The 21,874-nt window shown below is 35.0% G+C and overlaps 1 protein-coding gene and 1 long non-coding RNA gene across 5 annotated transcripts; both read right to left on the bottom strand.

Moving 5' to 3' along the window:
• Nucleotides 1–4,246: 4,246 nt before the first annotated feature.
• Nucleotides 4,247–19,964, bottom strand: LOC116164872 (disintegrin and metalloproteinase domain-containing protein 10; the record flags this gene model as incomplete). Of its 3 annotated transcripts, none has more annotated exon segments than XM_031479119.1 (10): nucleotides 4,247–6,194; nucleotides 6,826–6,964; nucleotides 9,276–9,557; nucleotides 9,608–10,013; nucleotides 10,062–10,414; nucleotides 10,463–10,846; nucleotides 10,896–11,060; nucleotides 12,694–13,034; nucleotides 13,715–13,909; nucleotides 19,707–19,964. In XM_031479119.1, coding segments are annotated over 10 exon segments (2,645 nt in total), but the record flags the coding sequence as incomplete, so codon positions are not given.
• An 802-nt stretch (nucleotides 19,965–20,766) lies between these two features.
• LOC116164874 lies at nucleotides 20,767–21,646 on the bottom strand. Of its 2 annotated transcripts, XR_004144018.1 has the most exons (3): nucleotides 21,598–21,646; nucleotides 21,279–21,521; nucleotides 20,767–21,233 (listed from the first exon to the last, which is right to left on the bottom strand). It is a non-coding gene; the product is annotated as an uncharacterized LOC116164874 (long non-coding RNA). The 2 variants fall into 2 exon arrangements; XR_004144017.1 differs by having other exon boundaries at nucleotides 21,279–21,640.
• Between the last annotated feature and the right edge of the window lie 228 nt (nucleotides 21,647–21,874).

The raw sequence follows: 21,874 nt of genomic DNA, 5'->3' as shown, positions 1-21,874 counted from the left end.
CAGATAGGTAGGTACTACTGCAATAAGTAAAATATGTAATAATAGTTGTTTATTTATTTTTACTCTTTTGTACATAAATATTCTCATAATAGTAAAATAAATTGTGCAAAATTACCAACATTGTGTACTTCGTATTGCTTAAAATATGATGAAGCATGTCGTTAATTGAAACATTTGAATTGCTGATAATTGATCTGGCTATTACTTCAACAATACAAATATTGCTATAATATAAAAGATACCGTTCTACCAGAGGTGACTAGCCAAAAAGATTTAGGCATCAGAGTTACCAACGACATGCGCTGGACTGCTCAAACTAAAATTGCCTATCGAAAAGCTACAAGTTCTCTATACCTATTAAAGAGAATATTTCCCAATCCCGATCCTAAAATGAGACAATTATACTGCACCTACATCAGACCACACATTGAATTTTCCGTAAGCGTTTGACGGCCACTCCATAAAGGGGACCTCGTATTCTTTCAGAGGTTGCAGCATGCAGCAACAAGGTGGAATCTAAGTTTGTTGGCTTTGTCATATGATCACAGACTTAAAATTTTAGACTTGTCTACTGTGACCGATAGACTGAACAAGGGCAAAACTTTATTAAAATTACTGATAACTTGATAACCAGAGGTTGAGAGGGCATAACTATACACTTATCAAAGAAAATTGTAAAACAACAACAGCACTTCTTAACAAACGGAGTTTATCTCACTTCCCAACAGAGTTGTAGAAGCACAAAGTGTCAATCAATTTAAGAAATTACTTGATTCCAATTAAATACAATGATTGTATAATATAGCAAAATTTGCATAAAAGGAACCTCCTCTGCAAATTGTCTAGACTTAATAATAATACCTACAGGGTAACATATCAAAAATGAAACAGAGCTACATATTTGGATACCTAAAAATAATCTTGCGTTGTAGTTTATTGCTGTTGCCCCAACCTTTACAATTTTGTATTGCTACAATCAGCTCTTCGTAACAAAGTATTAAATGTTATTGTAACATGCAACTATACGAAAGCAGTAGACCTGAAATGCAAATTTGAAAAATTTCTTGATTTCATTATTGCATGGATGCTTCATCTAAATGTATTATAGTGTTTTAAGGTCTACGCCTAATCATTGAATAAATTTTATTCATAGCCCTAGTCCAGTCATTCTATGCCAAAAATTCGCAAATAGAAAAAATAATTCGTGTAGTTCCAATCGTTATGGGAATGTGGTTGAAGGTCCCCTGATGATTGTGTAAATACCTGAGTGATGTTGGTGCCGCCGAAGGGAGGAAAGGAGGTTGAAGTTACAGTTTTTCGGTTTATCTTGAAAATAGTGGATCGTATGAAAAATTTTCTTATCAAAATCGAAAGCTCATAAAATTTTCTATATACATTCTTTCCAAAAAAAAACCCATCGTATGCGGTCGAACTTTTCCTTTAGCTCGTACCTGTTCACTTTTTACGTGTAGAGAATTAAATTCCCTTTAAGAAACATTGACAATTGTGGTGCTTATATGTTTCAATAGTCGCGCGCGTTACCTACTTCGAAAGTAAGGTGTTGGTAGTAGAACAATATGGCAAAAACTAGCTTGTAAAACTTCCAAGTGCAGCAGTGGCTGGACTCCCTCCAGAACAATGGGGTTGGAAAAGAAGTGGACACCTTCACCTAGTAAGGAACACAGCTCCGCGAGCCCCAGAGGAAATTTTACAAGTTATTTTTTGCCGTTGTTCTACTACCAACTGCGGTGCAAGAAGGCTGGCATATTTTGCACCACTGATGGCCAATTGCTCCGACAAAATTATAAGTATCGCTTAAAGTTAAGCATAACTTAATCGTTGCCATAGATTTTAAGTTCGACTTAACTTTAAGCAATGCTTAATTTTGTTGGTGCAAATGGACATTACTGTGCTAACTACCAAGGGAGCTGCCTTAACTCTCCACCAATCCTAGCAGAAAATGAAGAGGATGTAGGTGATCCTCATGTACATGTACATCTGAATTGGACACTATATATTCGCTCATGAAATTTCACATTTTTGCTGTAGGTAAACTTGAACTGTCAATTGTCGAAGTATAAACACCACGCAAGTCTATTCTTGAAGGAAATTTAATTTCCTACAACCATCCTCTTCCACTTGTAATGTAATGAGCTAGAGGAAAGTTCGACTAAAACGTGAGTTTTTTGAAAAAAAATTATACAGGGTGAGTTTTTTTTCACTTCCACTATAGGGATCTCGTAAACCGTAAAAGATACAAAGTCGGTTAAATGGGCAAAGTTATAGAGAATTTTATGCTGATTAATTATCCTAATCCATAATTTCTTGTAGGTCTACAAGCAAAGTTAAGTATAGCCAAAAAACGGAAAAATGTATTTTTCGAAAATGCGCTGATGGCGTTCATTCATTTTCAAAGATATGAAAAAATACTTTTAACAAACCCTTGTGTGATTTTTTCTCAGATTTCTGACGGTACCAAAATAATATAACATCACATCAACTTTTATTAAGTACTTTAAAGGATCAACTCTCTTCCACCTTAGAAATTCTCCTTCTTTAAGATTTCGTAAAGAGACAGCCAATCAAAACCAAATTTGAATACTGCCAGCTTCGAAATAATCTGCGTACCTGTTGCCCACCTGCTCTCCTACTATTAATAGGTAGGTAGGTATTAGTAGGAGAGCTGGTAGACATTTTTGGGTAAGTATTTGAGGCATGTAATGGACTTTGAAGGCCCCTGGCAAAGTGTTAGCCCCGCCACTCCTCAGCCAAGTCTGCATTTCTGTGTTTGGGTATTATTGGAGAAGTGTTGGACAAGTTTTCAGCGTGCCTCAAATACCTAGCCAAAAATTTCTACCAGCTCTCGGACTATATAGCTTGTTCCTTGACCATAGTGTGCATGTACATTTTGTAAACTGTCAAAATAGTCGTAAGAACTGCTGAACCCTGCAGGAGACGGTACAACACTTTTTGCCACTGATTCCACTACTAACTTGTTTCCCTTACACTAAACAATATTTTGGAGCTCATGGTGACAAGCAACTCGCACAGCGGCTGCGGTTAAGCTGCTCTGGGAGCGGTAGTGACGCGCGGCTGTAACTGGAGACGGCCGCCGCACGTTAGAACATGCTTCCATTGCTTTCTATTGAGACGGTACATTGCGTCAGCCGCACTGCATCAGACGCTTCATAGGAAATGTACCTTAAGTGGGTATGTATTTAAATAGTTTGAAGAATGTGTCGCTACGTTAATGCTCGAAGTAATAATAATTTTGCTGTTCCCAAAAAAGTCAAGTGTGAAGTTGGTCCCACCCATGACTTGTTTTTAAAGAAACAAACATATGATCGTCAGTGCTGTTTGGTGCTTGCTTGAATATTGCGAGTCTAGCGTTTTACCTTTTTTTTTGAGACCATATTAAATAAACAAATCCAAATAAACAAATTACAAGGCAATCAATTTAAGTAATTCTTATACAAAACCACACTGAACTTCAAATTGAAATTAATAAAAACGAACTGTGTTTAATTGAAAAGCAGCGACTAAATTTACACTAAAAAAATGTATATTCCACATACAGGGTGACCCATTATTATTATAGCTGCCCAGCCCAAACAAGACGTCTGCATGACATTGTTTATACAACAATCTTCCAATAGCAAATTTTAATTAAACATCATTTTTAGTGCATTTTTGGAAACAAAATATGCTATTATATTCGTTACAGGTGGCTGGCTTTCCGGCTGATATTTCAGTTTACAATAGCTACACTTCAAATTTTCACTAAAACCTTTCTGCTATAGTGTGCGTGTGCAAGCTCTAGTCTATTTTGAGTTAGATTACTCGTGAGATCGATAATTTAAGAAAAGATAGAGAAGTAAACAAATATTGTGGCGAGAAAATTTACTGTCATGGGAAAACTTACTTTGCTAATAAAATACTGATCTGTAACACCAAAAATATGCCATAATCATGCATATGCTAATTTACTTCTGGTTTCAATAAATATAAGAAATCTAAAAGTAACTTGGCATATTTTGAATTCAAAACACTTCACTCGAAGCTGATGTAAATATCGTGTTCTATTTTAGATAAAACCCCAATGGTCAGGAATGATTACGTATGTTTTCTAAGATTGAAAGTGATTACTATGCAGCAGGTTATTGTCATGCAGGTATTGTGAGATGCACGTCTGAAAGTATAAAAACAGCATCATGTAACAATTCGTAGTTGAAAGAAAAACTGCACAAATGAAAAATGTATTTTATTTATATTACAGTTCACAATTAATACATTTATTATTCTTGGAGTCTTAAATGCCATCTCAATTATCAATGGTCTCTGGTACATGTATTTAAGCTCACATGCACAACAATAATTGGTCAAGAGTTTGGATAATACATGCTGATAAATGAAAATTAGAGTATTAATCATTTCTTTATAGCAGGTAAAATCCACAACTCCAAAAAATGGTAAATGTACAGACTTCTCATATAAAAACAAATTTATGTACAAATTGTACAATAAAAAACAACACACACTGTGGCATCAAATATACTCTTTTTTCTTGATCATGTAGAAATGAATCATAAATTTTTAAATGAAATTTTTACAGAAAGTTTTGTTCGCAATTAATATTATCACAATTGCCAGCTAATTTAACAATGTTCGTAACATCATAAAATTTACACATTCATATGCAATTACAAAAATAGTCACTTCACACAAAGATCATCTTTGAGAAGGAAGTTAGGTATATCTACAATGAGATCTGCACTTTAGATAAATATTTATAATATCAATTATACTTATTCTCAATTAATAAAATTCAACTTTCTCGCAAAGCAAATTATAAGTTTTATTACTTCAATACACTTAAATTTTTATTTTAGGTGAAAAGATTACGAAGAAGGGTTCAAAGTGATATTAAAAATGAGATGAAGTGATGAAGTTATAATGTAGTAGAGCTAATAACTTAAATACATATAAAATTGCACCAATAAATTTATCACAGAAACCAAGAAAGACAAAAATACTGCAGAAATGCTAAGTAAAACATACCTAATAAGTTTGTGTTTTTGAGTATAATTTACTACCATTGAAGGAAGATGACTAACTGCTAGATCTATTAAGTAATATATAGATGTTTTCATATAAATACTGTAAATAATCAAAAAGACTAGGGTACTTAAAATCGTACAAATAGTAATAAGGAAACCTTTTCATGAACTTTTCACCTAAATTCATTCAGTTTCCAAACAATGATGTTAAGCAGACTCAAAAGCTCACTCAACTGCTAGACAATGCATCTAATAATGACCAATTGGAGGGCACTATTAGATAATGTGAGTTACAATACAATAATGTGAAGACATACATGATAAAATTAAGCAATTGTTACATGTTTTTACAATACTTAACAATTTTTTTTACAAATATGTAAAACTTTGTTAAAAACAAGTCCCAGAAAAAAGGTCCACAAAATTTGTAAATACTACACTTCCTAAAATTTCCAATTTAAGAATTGCATTTTAAAAGAACACAAAAACTGAGCAGAATTGGGTTTATTATTCAAAAACAACAGCTCAATTTAAGAAATGCAACTCCAATTGGTGTCAATTTACAACACGATTATAAATCAGCCTTTCATCAAATAGGAAGCTAATTAACTTTACAACAAAAACTGTTATTTAAAATACTTACACGATATAATAACTGTAAGGGTATGTACGATTTTAACTAAAACTATTGGTGACTATATTGAAATTCACCCGTTTTAATCCAATCAAATTGTTATTACTTCACGCATTTTTAAAACATTACGTGTTTCAAATTTTAATCACAGAACACTGACCTTTAACAGGTTTATTAATTCTATCCAGCAAATGTTGAACCACTGTTTCTTGCACTTGAGTCCTCACCTTGAGATATAACAAGGTTACAACTGGGCACATTTATGGTAGAACTGCTAGTCATTGTATTTCCAGATGGCCCTTCAAAGTGTATATTGGCCATAGGATTACCGGGGTACTCAGGTGGAGGCGAAACCCGCGTATCCCCAGTATTACCATACTGTCAAACCTTTTGTTGGCGCATTTCATACGCATTCCTGTCATATGCGCCTGCATACAACTCAGGATGATTATTCGTCCTGACATTATAACTAGATGGGGGAGCAGTTGCTAGTGGGGAATAATCTATTATATTACAAAATACATTAGTACACATTCGCTATAACACAGAAACAAGTTTTCTGTGCTATAAACGAACAAAAGGAAATAAACAATAAATTATTAAAATGATTTTTGATGATAAAACTATTACATTAATAAAAAGTAAAAGAATACATTGTTAGTTTTAGTGTTTCTATAAGGCATACAGCAATTAAGTATGTCAAAAAATATGAGCAATATAAGCAACCAAAAAACATTTTTTCTAAATAAACCAAAGCCTCATTTGGGCGCTATAACGCATCCAAAAGTTCCAACTGTTTAGGTCCCCTCTATCACCTGTTTTTTTTTTACATAGTTAGTCGTTACACTCTGTACAAAATATATTTTCAATACTCCAAATATATTTATGTTAAACGTTTTATGATAAATATTGCCCAACTCTGAATCCACATGCTTTAAAAATTAGGATGATTTAAAAAAAGATGCAACTCAAACATTCCATATTTGCATAGTATAAAGAAGGCACAATAACATTTTGACAATGTAAGCATGGGACACAAATTTGCAGGTATCACAACAATCTTTACTTTGTATCAAAAGTGTATAAAGCAATTATCATCAAAATCACTTAAAACTTAAATACACTGAAGCTTACCTTTTGGTGCATAGTACTGCCCTCTTCCTTGGCCATATCCCGCACGAGGACCTTGGCTTGCTGAAGGTCGACTAGATCTGTCACCTCTGCTGCGTCCTGCATTAGAGGCTGTAGCTGAATGATGGCCATTGTAATGTCTCTGTAATCCAAATAAAACAGCATATGAATTTATATAAATTTATTAGGCTAATCACAGAAATTGAGTTAAATAAATATTAGTGTTAAAACAAAAACAAACAAAAAGTTGGTAAAACTGAACACAAGTATTTAAATGTTTTGCTTTTAAACCACGAACAAATTCACAAAGATTTTCAAACAATTTTAACTGGTATGGGTACAGAACATGATTAAGATGTAACAGAATATGATTGTAGTCACCAATCCTGGAAACAAAGAAACTGAGAAAATTGGTAGTAGTACCTGAAGCAGTAAGTAGAAAATATTAAACCTCTCGCCAGGAAAGATTGCCGGTCACAGAACACTTGATCCCGATCTACAATCTATGTTTTTCTAAAGATGTGAGCGACTTCCGGGTTAGTGTCGCGGCAATGTTGAACAAAAAGACCTTTCGTTCAACATTAGCACGATTGTATTCCGGAAGTCGCTCGCATTTTAAGAAAAACATAGATTGTAGATCGACACAAGGTCTGCTGTGACCGGCAATCTTTCCTGGCAAGAGTAACATTAAAGATAGCAAAGCCCACTTCACGCCTTTGGGAGTATAACTTTTATGAAAGAACAGTGTTCACGTTTGTATAAATCAGAAAACTTTAGACAAATGCAAATTTTCTCTTTAGGCTGCTGGTTTTTTATTCTTAGAGGAAGATAGAACTGCAGCAAACTTTTTAAGGGTCTAGTTTGATACCTTATCTACTTGTTCGTTTGGATCTCATCAGAATGTCCTTCAACACTACCAAAGTGGGCTGACAGATGATACTGTAGCAAAAACTCCAATTATTCAAGTTTAAAAATATGCGGGTATTGCCCAAAATTGCTAACTTGCTGTTGCTGTCGAGCCACCTTTGGAATTTTTGTTTACATGAGAAATCGTACTTAATTTGAACTTCCAAAGGCGACTCGATATTTTGTGCCTGTTAGTGTGTATGAGTACATGTAAAACTCAGTCAGTCGGCACCTTGCATTCATTTATTAAAAATGAATTTCTCCGATTTCAATTGTAATACATTCCGCCCACTGTTTGAAAATCCTACTGAACTTGAGATATCGAAAAAGTACAAAGAGTGATCTTACGTTGGTGAGGCAAATCGTACACACAATCCCGTCACGGAGTAAATAAATTGAAAACTTCAAGTGATATTAAGAAACAGTAAAGTGAGAAATAAGATTAAATTATCATCACGAACTGTTATAATTATAATGGAAGGTATTTTAGAGCAAACCAGTAAGCAATTGGAAGAGTTGAAGATAAGAATGAAGCACATCAAGAGTAAGATGGACGAGTGTCAGAAATAAAATAAGAAAACACAATTTTCAAATGAGAAAATGAGCAGCTAAAAAGAATGTTAATGCAACAAAGCTCAAGAATGGACTACCTAGAGAAAAAAATTAAAAGGAACAATTTGCTGGTGTATGAAATTACTGAAAATGAAAAACAGAAAAAAAACTGTAGGCTTGGGCAGAATATGGAAAAAAATGGACGAAAACTGAAGAGGTAACCAAAAATTACCTATTGTATAAAATACCGAAAAATTTAAATTTAAGGACACCAAAAGACACACGCTAACGCATATTCCAGGAAAAAACAACAAAGTAATAACAAATGAGAAAGGAATATTGGATAGATGAAAGGAGTATTTCCAAGAACTATTGAATAGAAATGAACAGCAGGAAAATATCCAACACAAAAGAATACAGGATAACCAGGAAGGAAACGAAGGAAATTTGGACTTTGAGATACGTATATAGGAAGCAGTAAACATAGTGAAGAGGTTGAAGTATGGAAAGGCCCCAGGACACAACAAAATAACAACTGAAATGATCAAACAGTTAGGGGGTACAACGGCATGGAAGGAGGATACATAAAATTGCAAAAACTACGGAGAGGTAACACTGCTAAACACGGCCGCAAAAAATTACAAAAATATATTAGAAGCAGACAATAGAGTACCAGCTGGAAGAATCACAAAGTTAATTCAAAAAAGGAAGCTGGATCCCATATTTTATATTAAACAAATCACGGAAAAACTTTAATGGAACGGAACGTTGTATACTTAGCATTTGTAGATCTTGAGAAAGCATTCGACAGCATATCGCAATTGATTGTTTGGGAAAGCCTAAAAGAAGAGCAATAAACATGCAAATAAATAATATGAAGTCTGATAAATTCAAGGGAGCTTCACACAACAAAATTAAAGTTATTTGGGATTTAATTATTTATACATGTATGAATACCCAAATTTCTTGAAAACACAAAGGAAATATGTACTTACCATTCTTCTTAAAGTATTCATTGGCCTCCTAAGGGTCTCACTTAATCTACGAGCAGGAGGTTTCTTTGGATTTGATGATGGTGTATGTACAGCACAGCACTTTATAAATAATCCCATAAAAATGATGAATCCGATACCAATTAAAAGAACGGCCCACCAATATTCAGTTATCCATTGGGCAACATTCATTAAGGTTTCCTTATTTAACAAAAGGTTCATAAGACGAACAAGTGGCCCATCTGCATCAACAGCCCTACATTTTAAAAATACATCACAATAACCCTACAAATAAAGGTTACTTTTAAAATATTTTGTGCTAAGGATGTCCGTACTTGAAAATTGTCACACGGTGATCCTGGTCGTAAGCTAATTCCACCTGGGGGTAATCCTACTAAGTGAGCAAACTCACTGGTACTTCTACAAATGTCAGTACCATTTTGGCAGGCAAGTTCACATAATTTTCTCTTGTCCATGTTTGGATGATCCTGGGACGTTAACGAGCAGGCTGTTAAATTCCACTCCAAGCAAATAGATCCTGTACAGTCTCCCTTAACGCACAACTGTGTTCCATTATTACATCTAGTTTTGTCAGGTCTCGGTGTAGGTGCAGGACATTCAGCCGAAAACCCATTGCACTTGGAAGATCTTGAACAATCAGATTCAATTTTACACACTTCTTCCCTGTATGCTGGAACAAAGGCGCATGTTTCTCCACTACAGCACGGGCCTTGACTAGGGCTAAAAAACACAAGGTAATGTTCAGGAAAACATTAACACAAAAATTACCTGCATTGAGTATCCCGTCTTCGATGACACCCTTTAGCACTAGCATTGTTTTGTTTATCCTCCGGATCGACAATGCGTGGGTAACAACAAATATCGGAACACTCATTAATATCATAGCCACAATCACATTCTTCACCAGCTTCAACAATTTTGTTCCCACAAAATGCTCCAGCAGAAGCAGTAAAACAATTACGTTTCTTATTATCTTCAATTGCATCCAAAACGTTCGATATGTTTCCAACACTACAACCCGAAAAACGGCTATTATTGGGGCGATCACCGCTGGTGGCGGACGCGAACATGATGAAATTCCCATTCAAACCGCCAGGTCTACATTCTGGTGGATAATCATGCTAAAAGGAAAATAAACAAACATAAATTTTCCTGTAATTCATACATACAGGTGATCCAAAATTGTGACCAATCTCATGAGCCAAAGTTAGCTGTGACACTTTTGGAGGGACACGTGAGTTATAATTCACAAACGTAATTATCCCAGTATTCAAAGACCTTTTTGTAGACTGGTACATGCCACCAATGGTTTCTGTATATGTTTTATACTTTTCACAAATACCACCAGAAGCGCCAGATGCTGATGCAACCCACGCTAATCCTAAAGTGCCGCCAGTAAAATCCCTGTAGGTGAATACATACGCCAAACAAAAATCTTCATGATTTCCCAAAGAATGAATATTCAAAAAATTACTAACATCTATATTTTCCATACAAAATTGATTAATTTCGCAATGACGATGGGTACAATTACAGGCGGAGTAATCATCAATCTGCAGATATAAACAATGAAACCACAGCAGTTTGCCACTTCAATACTACCTTAATCCGCTGAACTTCAAATTTAATATTACGATGTTCGCTTCTACCATCAAACTTCGTATCACGATATATATAATTCACGGCAGTAACATGATGTGCAATAAGAGATAAGATTTCCTCTCTGGTCTTATCATTGACTTCCATTTCTTTTCTTGGGTCAGTGTGCTAAAAGCCATTTTTCATTATTAGTATAATACATCGTATCTATGGACTAGCACTAGAAGATCAAAGGAATGCGAGAGTAAAAAAAAACAAAAATAGATTCATTCTCGCATTAATACGAGCCCTAACACATAAATATTCGGACATCTAGCATTTTTTAAATAAAACCGAAAAAAAAATAAAACCAGTCCAATGTCAATAAAGCCGCAGATATCTTATATAGAAATATGTATTATAAGTTTATTGTTTATGTTTATAATACCAAAAAACAATTTTTTAATGCGCTCACGACATGAAAATGGGAAAACCAGCGAAATTAACTGACACATAAATGTTCGGAAACCATATATATTTGATAGTTTGATCTAGGTAACAGGATAAAAACCAAAAAAATTATAATTGTTATAACTTGTCAGCACACTTTGACATTTTGTTAAAAGAAAAATGGCACATGGCAAAGCAACACGGAAAGAAATTCGACAATTAATAGTAAAGTGGGTTCATAAGGGAAAATGCTTTTGTACAATAGGTCAGGAATTCAATTTGCCCATGTCCACGGTGGTAGTTATTGTAACAAAGTATGGGAAAACAGGAAGACGGCCAACAGTTACCCCTAGAATGCAGAAAGCGTTGATAACCATTTGCAGCTCTGGACGAAGAGACACAGTACGGAATCTTACGGTAAAATTGAACGAAGTAACAAATGCTCATCTTTCTACCTAAACCTGTCGAAGGTGGATCCACAAATCAGGTTTACATTTTTATAAAGTCAGTTGATCTTTAGGTTAAAATGATTGAGCATTAGAAAATACTTTTTTAAATAGGCGAAAGAAAAACATCTTTAAAACACAAAACTAATAAAGAAGAAGTTGGATTGGGTTCGGGAACGGCCGGCGTGGTCTTACCAAGACTGGTAAAAATCATTTTTAGTAATGAATCTCAATTTGATATCAATGTATGGGGCAGTATGTCTGCAAATGGGCTGGGACAATTGCACTTACAAATGGTAATGTTTATGCTCAGAAATATCAAGCAATTTTAGAACAAAGTTGATTGCCTTCACTTGCGACATTATCACCTGATGCCGACTTTGTTTTTCAACAAGACGGAGCATCATGTCACAGGAAAAAACGACTAAGAAATGGTTATAAGACCACAATAATAGTGTTTTAGAGGTGCCCTCAAGCAGTCCAGGTCTCAATGTCATTGAGACAGTATGATAAAATGAAGCAACGTTTGCGTATCCATCCGCAACGCAATATTGCTTCTTTGAGTGAAAAGTTACAAGAGATTTGGGATACCTTTGGCATCGATCAATGTAAAGCTCTTGTGACGACCATGCCTACACTAATCCAAGCTGTTATTAAAGCCAAAGGGGATGTAACTCATTGTTAAGGGGTGGTGTCCGAACATTTTTGTGTCACTTTAAATTCTAATTTTATGGTGTTTTGTTATTTGACAGTTGAAATTAAATAATTTTGCAACAAAATATAAAATTAGAGTTACTAAATATGTTTAATTAATAACTATAGTAAGAAAAAAAAATAAATAAACATACAATGATTTTTGTAAAATTTTGAGTGTCCGAACATTTATGTGTTAGGGCTCGTAATTTACAAAAAAAAGAAACACAAACCTCTGGAAAACCTTCTCTGATGTGTCTCCAAATTAGGGGATCAGTCTGTATATATAATGAACATGTATTTTTATTTTCTTCTCTAAGTCGAGTTGCACGTTTATGTCTTACATGTTCATTTGCTTCCCTAGAATACTTATTAATTGTATCTTCGTGATTTACAGGAAATGATAATGGTCTTATATCTGATTTTGATTTGTGATGCTCTAAGTGAACTTTCTTTTGAACTTTTTTGGCTTTTGGAATCGGAATTGGTGCTACATCATCTTCAACAGCTGAATTTTGTATCCTATCCATCCACTGAATTACTTCGTCAGTGATACCGCAACCTCCTCCATGTCCTAAGTAAATAAGCTTTCAGGTTTTCAATTTACAGTGCATCAGTGATACAACACAATCAAATCACACGCACGTACATTTCACGCTATTTACTTCATAAAAAACAATGTGACAATTTTGTCAATATAATGAAGGTGAAAGTATTACAAAGTGTACCTAATTTTCTTTCTAACAAAACCATATTTGATTAATAATTAGTGAAAATAAAAAAGCCAATTTACATGATTTCTCGAAATAAAATTGAGTAATCTATCATTAATCTCTCTGGATAATTATTTCAACATTTATTATAAACCGAATAGTACAATGTGATTTTAATATTAATTAAGTATAGTTGATTCCGTTATTGTTGTACCTACCTTTGTTTGTAAAACTATAAAGGAGATTAAAAAACTTATCATTAAACAAAAATGTGTAAATTTGAAAAATGCACACCCTACTCATTTCTCTTTTGAAACAATTTCCTGTTCATATTGTACTACAGGCGACCCCCATGGCCATGGTAAGCTAAACCACTGGCGCGCAGCCGTCTCCTAGCAACTTAGCATTGTGCACGTTTTTCAGCCACCATTGACTAGAATTTCTAACAGTAACGAAGCCATTGGGTACATTTGAATTTGCCGCTCATTCGTATTTGTGCTTTTCTGTAGGTCATATATAAAAGTATGGGTAGTATACCTACCATCCCTTTGATTGTCATAAGGGTCCTTGACATGAGCATCATTATAGATCACAGAATGGAAAGTTTTGTTTGGGTGCTCCTTGGAAGGAAAATAATGACGTGCTTTTTCTACATAATATGATCCTGTTGGCGATACAATTTTACCTTCAAATACTCCATCTATGAGCGACCCATATACAGTACTCTCTGGTTCATCTAAAAAAGATAACTAAATTAGACCAATAGTCAATGTAGGTGGCCGTAGATAATAGTAACTGGGAATGACATTTTAAGATTTAATTTAGCCTCTAGTCGAGCAAAAGAGATACGATTTTACCACATAAATGATGAAATTTCCTCGAAACTAGCGCGCTTGCGGTTAGCTGACACGCTAATTGGTTCATTTCTGGTTGATTTATTTTATTTTTATTTTGCCTTTACTTTTGGGTGGGCGGGGTTTCAGCCACTTCACCATTATTTCACAAACTATGGATAATGCGTAACCTGATAATGAAATAATCACATATGCCGACAACTAGGCCATGAATTATTCATGGGAAGAAGGTTAAACAAGTAAAAAAAAACTCGTGGGTATTACCAGTGCAGTAATCATTTAGAAAAAAATAGACAAATACCACCCGCACACCTGCGCATGCGCGTTCTGCCCCAAATGTTTGAGGGTCATTCTTCACTCCAAGGCAATACGCAACAAATACAACAAAATTGAGCATTTTTCCAAACAAATTGAGTTCATAAATGACAATTTTGACATCTTTTTATGTTGTTTCAATGGAACAAATTTTCTTTGAACACCAGATTCTGAATCCCACCGACACAAACTGTCAGCTATTTATTGATTTGCTGCACAGTAGCTAACGTTAAAGCCTCCTAAAAAAGCAAGCACTGTATCATGACATCATACAAAATTTTAGTCTTTTAGTCTCTAGCAGCAATCGAATTCATCTTTCCACCATGGTCGTGGTGTCTGACGGTTGGTTTTGGGTGATATGCACTATAAACTATCATATCACTCATATAAATTTCAAGTTGCATACTCTTAAGATTAATTTTCCATTTTTTCCGACAACTTCGCACGCGTGACTGACGCACATTCCACCACCAAATCAGCGTCTGACGAATACTATATATTATCAAATATGGTATATCCTATTCAAAAATAATCATCGTGCATACTATAAGTTTTTTTGCAACTTTTTTTGGCATGTTCCTCGACCTCCCTCACATCTACCCACAGCGGTCGCGCGGTCTGACGCTTGGATTAATATTAGGTGGTATGGATACTATCATAACAAATAAATATCATCGTGCATACTAGGGTACGTTGAAAAGTGACACTACCTCCCGGACTATGAGCCTAGTCAAGGGAGTTACAAAATGATCTTTGTTTCGAGTGTTATATGAATGCCAGGTGAAATATTAATATTCTCAATCCTTGGTGCCAAAGCATTCTATAGTATTGATGAGTATTTGAACTACAAGTTTGATGGCTCCGAACAATAAAGTGGCAATTGTACTTCCTTACTGTGACGTGTGGAAATATTTACTGTATAAACACCACCAATAAATATTATTATTATTATTATGTTCATTTAGTAATATCATTCTATATACCTTGCCGGTACGTCTATACAATGGTAATATGTATAAATGTTTATATACCTACATGAAAATTATTCCCAGTAGAACCCAATAGAGTTTTACATGAATTAGTTTAGTGTTGATGAAAATGAAATACTTATGTAACTGGGACTGTGATGTCCGAATAATAATATAGCAATATGAGTGGCGTTTATTTCATGTAAACAAAAATAAATACTACTATAATATTCCACAATAATAACCCGAAAGATACTGAAATCGCCTGAACCACAGAATCTGAAATGGACTTCGCATGTTTACCACCAAGAAAATTTTATGAATAGGGAAAATACCCTAAACCACACTTCTGTTAGGTACCTAAACGCGCTCTTAACTCGGTAATATACGATCTTATAAAAGCCGTTATTTATATCCTGCCAATAGGTAGGTATCTTCAAATTGACCTCAGTCCGACCAACCTCTCCAATTGTCTCCTTTAAGTCCAGAGAAAAAAAGCCTACCAAACTCAAATTGAAAATTACCAAATAAATCTAACCTTTCACCTAACTTCCCCAATCAAAATTATACACACCAAAATATTAATTAAAGATATTCTGACCTTTTCCTCAATAGGCAGCGAACCAAACTCTTTTCGTGAGATGTTGGAAGTCGAGATGTCGTTATTGTATTGAGATGATGTGTCGTAACCCCTTTCGACTTAATCTTTATCCGTCACGGAGGGTCTGGATTTACCCCATTCACTTACAATGATGACAAATTTGATCAGGTTGGATTTTATAGTCTTTACTTAAAACTAGAGATGTAACGGAGCTTTGGTTCCGATTCCGAAAGAGCAGAACTTCCGATTGATTTTACACTTTCGATTCCGATTTCAGTTCCGACAAATTTTAATCGGATGTTATATCAGAGGTTGATGGACAGGGTCGGTGCGGCCACAATCATTACGTTCGCGTACAAATAAGTATATACTTGTAGGGCTGGGAACCTTCCTCACCTCGTGCCTTCTGTTGACTACATTTTCACTTGTTGTTGTGTTCCTTATGTATAATTTGCTTCTTTTCGAGTCACTTTATTTGATCTATTTACATATTAGTATTGTTTAAGATGTGACATGTCTCTTCTTTACGGTTTCGATTCCGGTTCCGATTCCGATTTCGGTTCCGATATAACAACTTCCGTTACATCCCTACTTAAAACCCTGCAATTAATACCCCCCCATTGTAAAGCCTATCGAAATAGCTGCCAAACTCACCGGTAGGTGTTCTCGGGCTAACAGATAAGTTGGAAAGCGAGAAATTGCTTCAACCCGGCAGAAGAGTGGCGTAATCCACAACCGATCCACCAAAATGGCCACTACCGTTGGTATATTCTTAAGACCCAATATTTATTATTGATTTCCGAAACTGGGAAATGCCTTTAGAATAATACCTCGAATAATACCTACCACAACTTCTACGCTTTCAAAATCTACAATGACCAAAAATCCTCTTTTCCTTTTTTAAAACCCTAATCAAAAATTTCATGACCTCGACCCTGAGATTAAATTCTTTCGCTTTAGGAAAAATAACCCAAACAATACCCAATACCGAGCCCAATACTGACCTCTACTATAAATGTTATTAACACTAAAAAGGGCTCTACAAAATTATTTTATTTAACTAACAAAAATAAAAATATTTAAGTAAACGGTAAACGTTGCAAGATGTTGTATTGTGATTATGTTCAAAGCTGCTAAATATTAATTTAAAAAATGCACATCTCGTTAAAAAGAGTAACGTTTATTTTTTATTTTGACGCTTGATTAGCTTTAATGGATTCAATACTATTACGGAGAAAAAAGCGCAAATCTATAATTTAATAGCATAATGTCAATACAGATAAATGGCAAATGATTATATTATGTAAATACATGTGAGCATGAACAATTAGTTTGATCAGTTAACCTGACAAACGTATGTAAACAATTTAATTAAAATTACTCCTATTTGCATAAAGTAATTGAATCTAATGCATTATTAATCAAAACAGATTATTTGGGTATAATATATGTGCAGCATTCTCGGCAATATTACACCACATAACTAAAAATTTAAAATCGATGTGCTACATGCCCATATTTTTAAAAAATTTAATTTTTGTATTTTTGCAGACATTTTGGGACACCGTCTTGAATTTCTCAAAATGCTCAAGGGTGACCGAGTGGCATCAATCGGATTCTTAAAATAGACCTACTTAGTGACCTAAAACCGCGAAACTATTACCGTACCTTACTTCCAGCTTTTTCGTCTGGCTTCCAGGATATAGCATTGTTATTTAAATACAATATCCTGTATATTCCATTTTTAGATTCTTTAAAATATTCTCGAAATATTTTGTACTCACAGTGTCCCATTTTCAATAATTAGGGTTATTTTCGTAATTGTGTAATTGTTAGTGCCCCCGTTAGTGATATCAAAAAAGTCATACCGCATGTAAAAAGAAGTATAAATTGTGCACAACTCTTGTGCAGATAAAGCGCATTTTTTAAACGAAATAACTTTTATTTTGACATCACCAATGGATATATTTCTAGCAGACGTCTCAATCGCCCTTTGTGAGTAACCTCGTCCGACAATCCGTTCTTGAGGTATAAGGGAATATACCCGATCACGACAAGAGGTCGAGGAAGAGGGGTATGGTTGATAGAAATTAATTCCTTTCGTTGAGACCTTTAATTAGAGTACCGTGAAGGATATAACTATATATAACCCCTCCCCCCCTTTCCCCCCTCCTTGATAAGAGGACAGAAAGAAGGGCAGTAGTTGGTAGAAAACGGTTCCTTTCGTTGAGACCTTTAATTAGAATACGATGAGAGATAAAATTAATTTTAACCCCCCCCCCCCCCCCGACTCTCACTAACCTCGAAAAAGAGTCGCATGGGAAAGTTATAGTTTGTACAAACCAATTTATTTCGATGACACCTTTCATTAGAATACCATGAAGGGTATAGATTTTCAAAAGCACCACTAAAGGCATGCATATGCAAAATCTGAGACCAATTGGTGGTCGTATGGAAGTTATGCACGTTTTACTTTCAAAAACAGGAAATAATTCGTGGGGGGGGGGGGCCCTTTTAGACAACGGAATTTGATGGCTGTCTGGCACACCTTCAAGGTATGGGCTACCTATTGCAAAAAATTCCAGGACTCTAGGACCATTCCCCTACAAGTAGTTCGCAACGACAGAAGTGCGTCCGGACGGACGGACAAAACGCAAACAATAGCACATTTTTTTTAATTCTTAAAAAATGCGCTAAAAAATTGGATGATAGGGCAAGGATTAGGACAAACACTTTTTCCAAATAAACCGAAGGTCCAACATGTTTCGTTTAGGAGCCACCCCCAAAGCAGTAGTGAAATTTGATTGTTCTTGGATATTCCTATTATTAAACTTATAAAATGTCACTCAGAACGTTTTTTTTTTAATTTCGAACTGTTTTTAATTAATATTAATTAACGCGAAATTTGATACAACCTGTAGATGTCATAACATGCTTTTTGAATGAAACTTAAAACTATAAAATCAAACTTTGAACATTTTCGATCGCTTGGGAGGTACCTATACCACAGAGGAAAATCAAAATATTGTCAATTTCAGAATGACATTTCTTAGTTAAAAGAGATACAGAAAAGGTTTTATGCAGTACCAAAGTTTCTTTGCAATGATTGTTGCTCTGCAGAATAAGTGTACGGGATCAGATAAAATAGTTATCGGACCTCATTTTTTTAAATGAAAACCCTTTATATCTTAGTCTAAAAAGATAGCATATTAAATTCTCTTTTGCAAAATATAACGCACAAAAAAATCTAAAAAAGATTTAAAAAAATTTAAAAATCTTTTGAAATCTTTCTTAGATTTTTTTAATGGGTAAAACCTTTTTTTGATTTTTTAAATCTTTTTTGAATCACTTGTACATTTGTTTAATATCATCCATGGTGTGTTATATTTTTAAAAAAGATTTTAATACACTATTTATGTAGATTAAAATAATGCAGGGTTTCCATTACAACGAATTAGGTCCAAGTTACCTGATCCCGTATACACGGCAGATTATTAGCAAAAAGCTTTTAGTGAAAATTTGAATTGTCTAGCTATTGTAATTGCTGAGCTCTCATCCGGACAGCCAGCCCTAACGAATATAATAGCGTATTTTTTTTCAAAAATGTGCTAAAAACTAACACTTCGTTATCTTATTACTATATTATGTGTGTCAGTAGTCCGCTTTTTTACGGAGATACGCCCGCACTTTTAAGTTTTCGTAACAGATCGAAAATGCAGAATCTCGTATAGGTAATTTTCACTGATTTCTCAATTAAAATCTAAACATTCAAAAAAGTCATACCCCTGGTCATACCTTTTAGATGTCCATGGTATATATGCGATGTGTCTGCGGCAATGGGGCCATTCGGACCATGTACTTCTAACTTTTCATGGAAAACGGAAAGATCTCTTCGTAAACGAAGATTGAATTTGCGTCCGTGGGCATAAAAGGACATATGAACTTCATGATCGGTTACGACAGATCTTTTCGACCTAAGGTGTGATCTGTGAACATCCGTACTATCATAATCCAAGGGTTCGTAATGGCTAATGTACTCGTTCAAACGGTTTGCTGAAACAAAAGAAACACTATATTAATGCGGTGTTGTTATTTTTACCAAAATAAGATTAAGGCACAGTGAAGTACACACTGCTACCATAGGAGCGTAGACTTCCAAACACTTTATTGAAAATAGATCTGGATAAAAATTGTTGGGGAGTCTTAAGAGGCTTCTATACTCGTCGTTTAGTTTCTCAGGGGCCTGCGGGGTGTATTTTAGAGTACTGAGGAGGCGGTACTGTAATTCGCAATATCGTTTTCCCTCCGTACATTTTCGTATGTAGGTACGCATCTTTCCCTTTTCCGAATCCCGTCAGGCGCACACAATACTCAAGATCATATATTAAAGATGGTAGGATGACTCGCCGCCATTATGTAAGACAGAATGCGGCGCCAGTTAAAATCGCTCCCTAGATGTCGCCACCCATCCCAGTGTACTTCACAAAACTGTCAATTTATTCAACACGTCATTTAAATTTGAATTAAACCATCAAATATGAGAAAGTGTTTGATTTGAGACCACAATACGCCCTTAACTAGTGATGCATCTTTATTTCAAGTTCCTTCAGTATGTAATTGAAGCATTTCGACTTTTTTTTAGTCAAAATAATTTACCTACTTTGTGTAAATGCAATAATTACAATTCTTGTTTTGTAGATTGTCACAACGCGCAGCTTCAAAAAAATATGCGAAACTAGCAAAATTGGTCTAGTGTCTAGTTAAATTGTTGACGTTTATTATAGAAAATTTATTTGTAAATATTTGTAAAAAATGTAACAGGTTGTTTCCCTGATAATTATATGGAAAAAGGGTCTATGTTTTAACGCATCTGTATTTTAAATTTCCATGGAAAGTAGGAGAGCGACAACTAAGTAATTGTACTCGGCATGAGACCGACGGCAAGGAAGCTGTGCAGAAGTGTAGTGTAGTTGTGTTTCCCACACACTGTGATGGGAGTGATTGTCATTCTTCTGAAGTCCGAAGTTGGTCGTTTTGCAGAGGCGTTAGATGGGAAGTTGACTAAGGTTAGGATAAGCCACATTTTCCTACTTCCGTTTTGTAGTTCAGCCTCCAGCACTGCCACACTCCTGGAACGGAAGTTGGTTAAAGTTATTGCACTAGTCCCCTTCTATCAAGAATTTAGATCCCTGGAGCTTCCGAGATTAAGTTATAAAATAACAAGGTAGGTTGAACAAGTCGGGTCCCCTACCTTCCATCTTAACAGTAATAATGTAGACTTTTGCTAGTTCCTCTAATCCACATCTCAGCAGCCGAGAATCTCTGTAATCAAACGGACAATAATGATTTTGTGTCAGAGGTTCTTACATCTCTCGGCATGATTGCTTACACCGTAGATTGTGTAGGTGAGGGTCATTTGATGCTTCTCTTAATATACGAAGGGTGGCTCCTGGTTTGTTCACATGGTTTACATTGATCAATGACCTGTTGACTTCGCTTGATCCAGTACAAGCTCCGACAGCTAGGCGAGGTGAGAAGTCAGTAATGCAGGTATTGCGCTACTATTTACTGTGATAACGAGTATCCTTTTCAGTGGAATCCCCCATTCCTCTGTAACTTTTAACTTTAGCAAAGTGAACAGTGCGAAGTGCAAGTTTGCTTGCTTATACATCCAATTAGTACCTACTTGTCTATTTTATTTACCGAAATTGTTTGCAATAATAACTAGGTATAACCATATATATAATATATATGGGTATAACACACTGTAGATGCCAAACCACACCAAGTCGCTAAGTACAAAATTTTTGGTCATAACATCATAACCTAAAACAATTTAAATGACATTCATTTGAAGTACACTGATCACCCTGGCGCCATCTATGGATTGAGTTTACCTAGCGCCGCATTTGGCGTCAAATTTTACAGGTATAAGCGCGCCTACCAGTCTCTATATATCTTGA

Source organism: Photinus pyralis, unplaced genomic scaffold (assembly GCF_008802855.1).
Source record: "Photinus pyralis isolate 1611_PpyrPB1 unplaced genomic scaffold, Ppyr1.3 Ppyr1.4_LG2, whole genome shotgun sequence".
NCBI lineage: Eukaryota > Metazoa > Arthropoda > Insecta > Coleoptera > Lampyridae > Photinus > Photinus pyralis.
The sequence above is the reverse complement of the archived record's forward strand: the minus strand, read 5'-3'. Positions and strand labels throughout refer to the sequence as shown.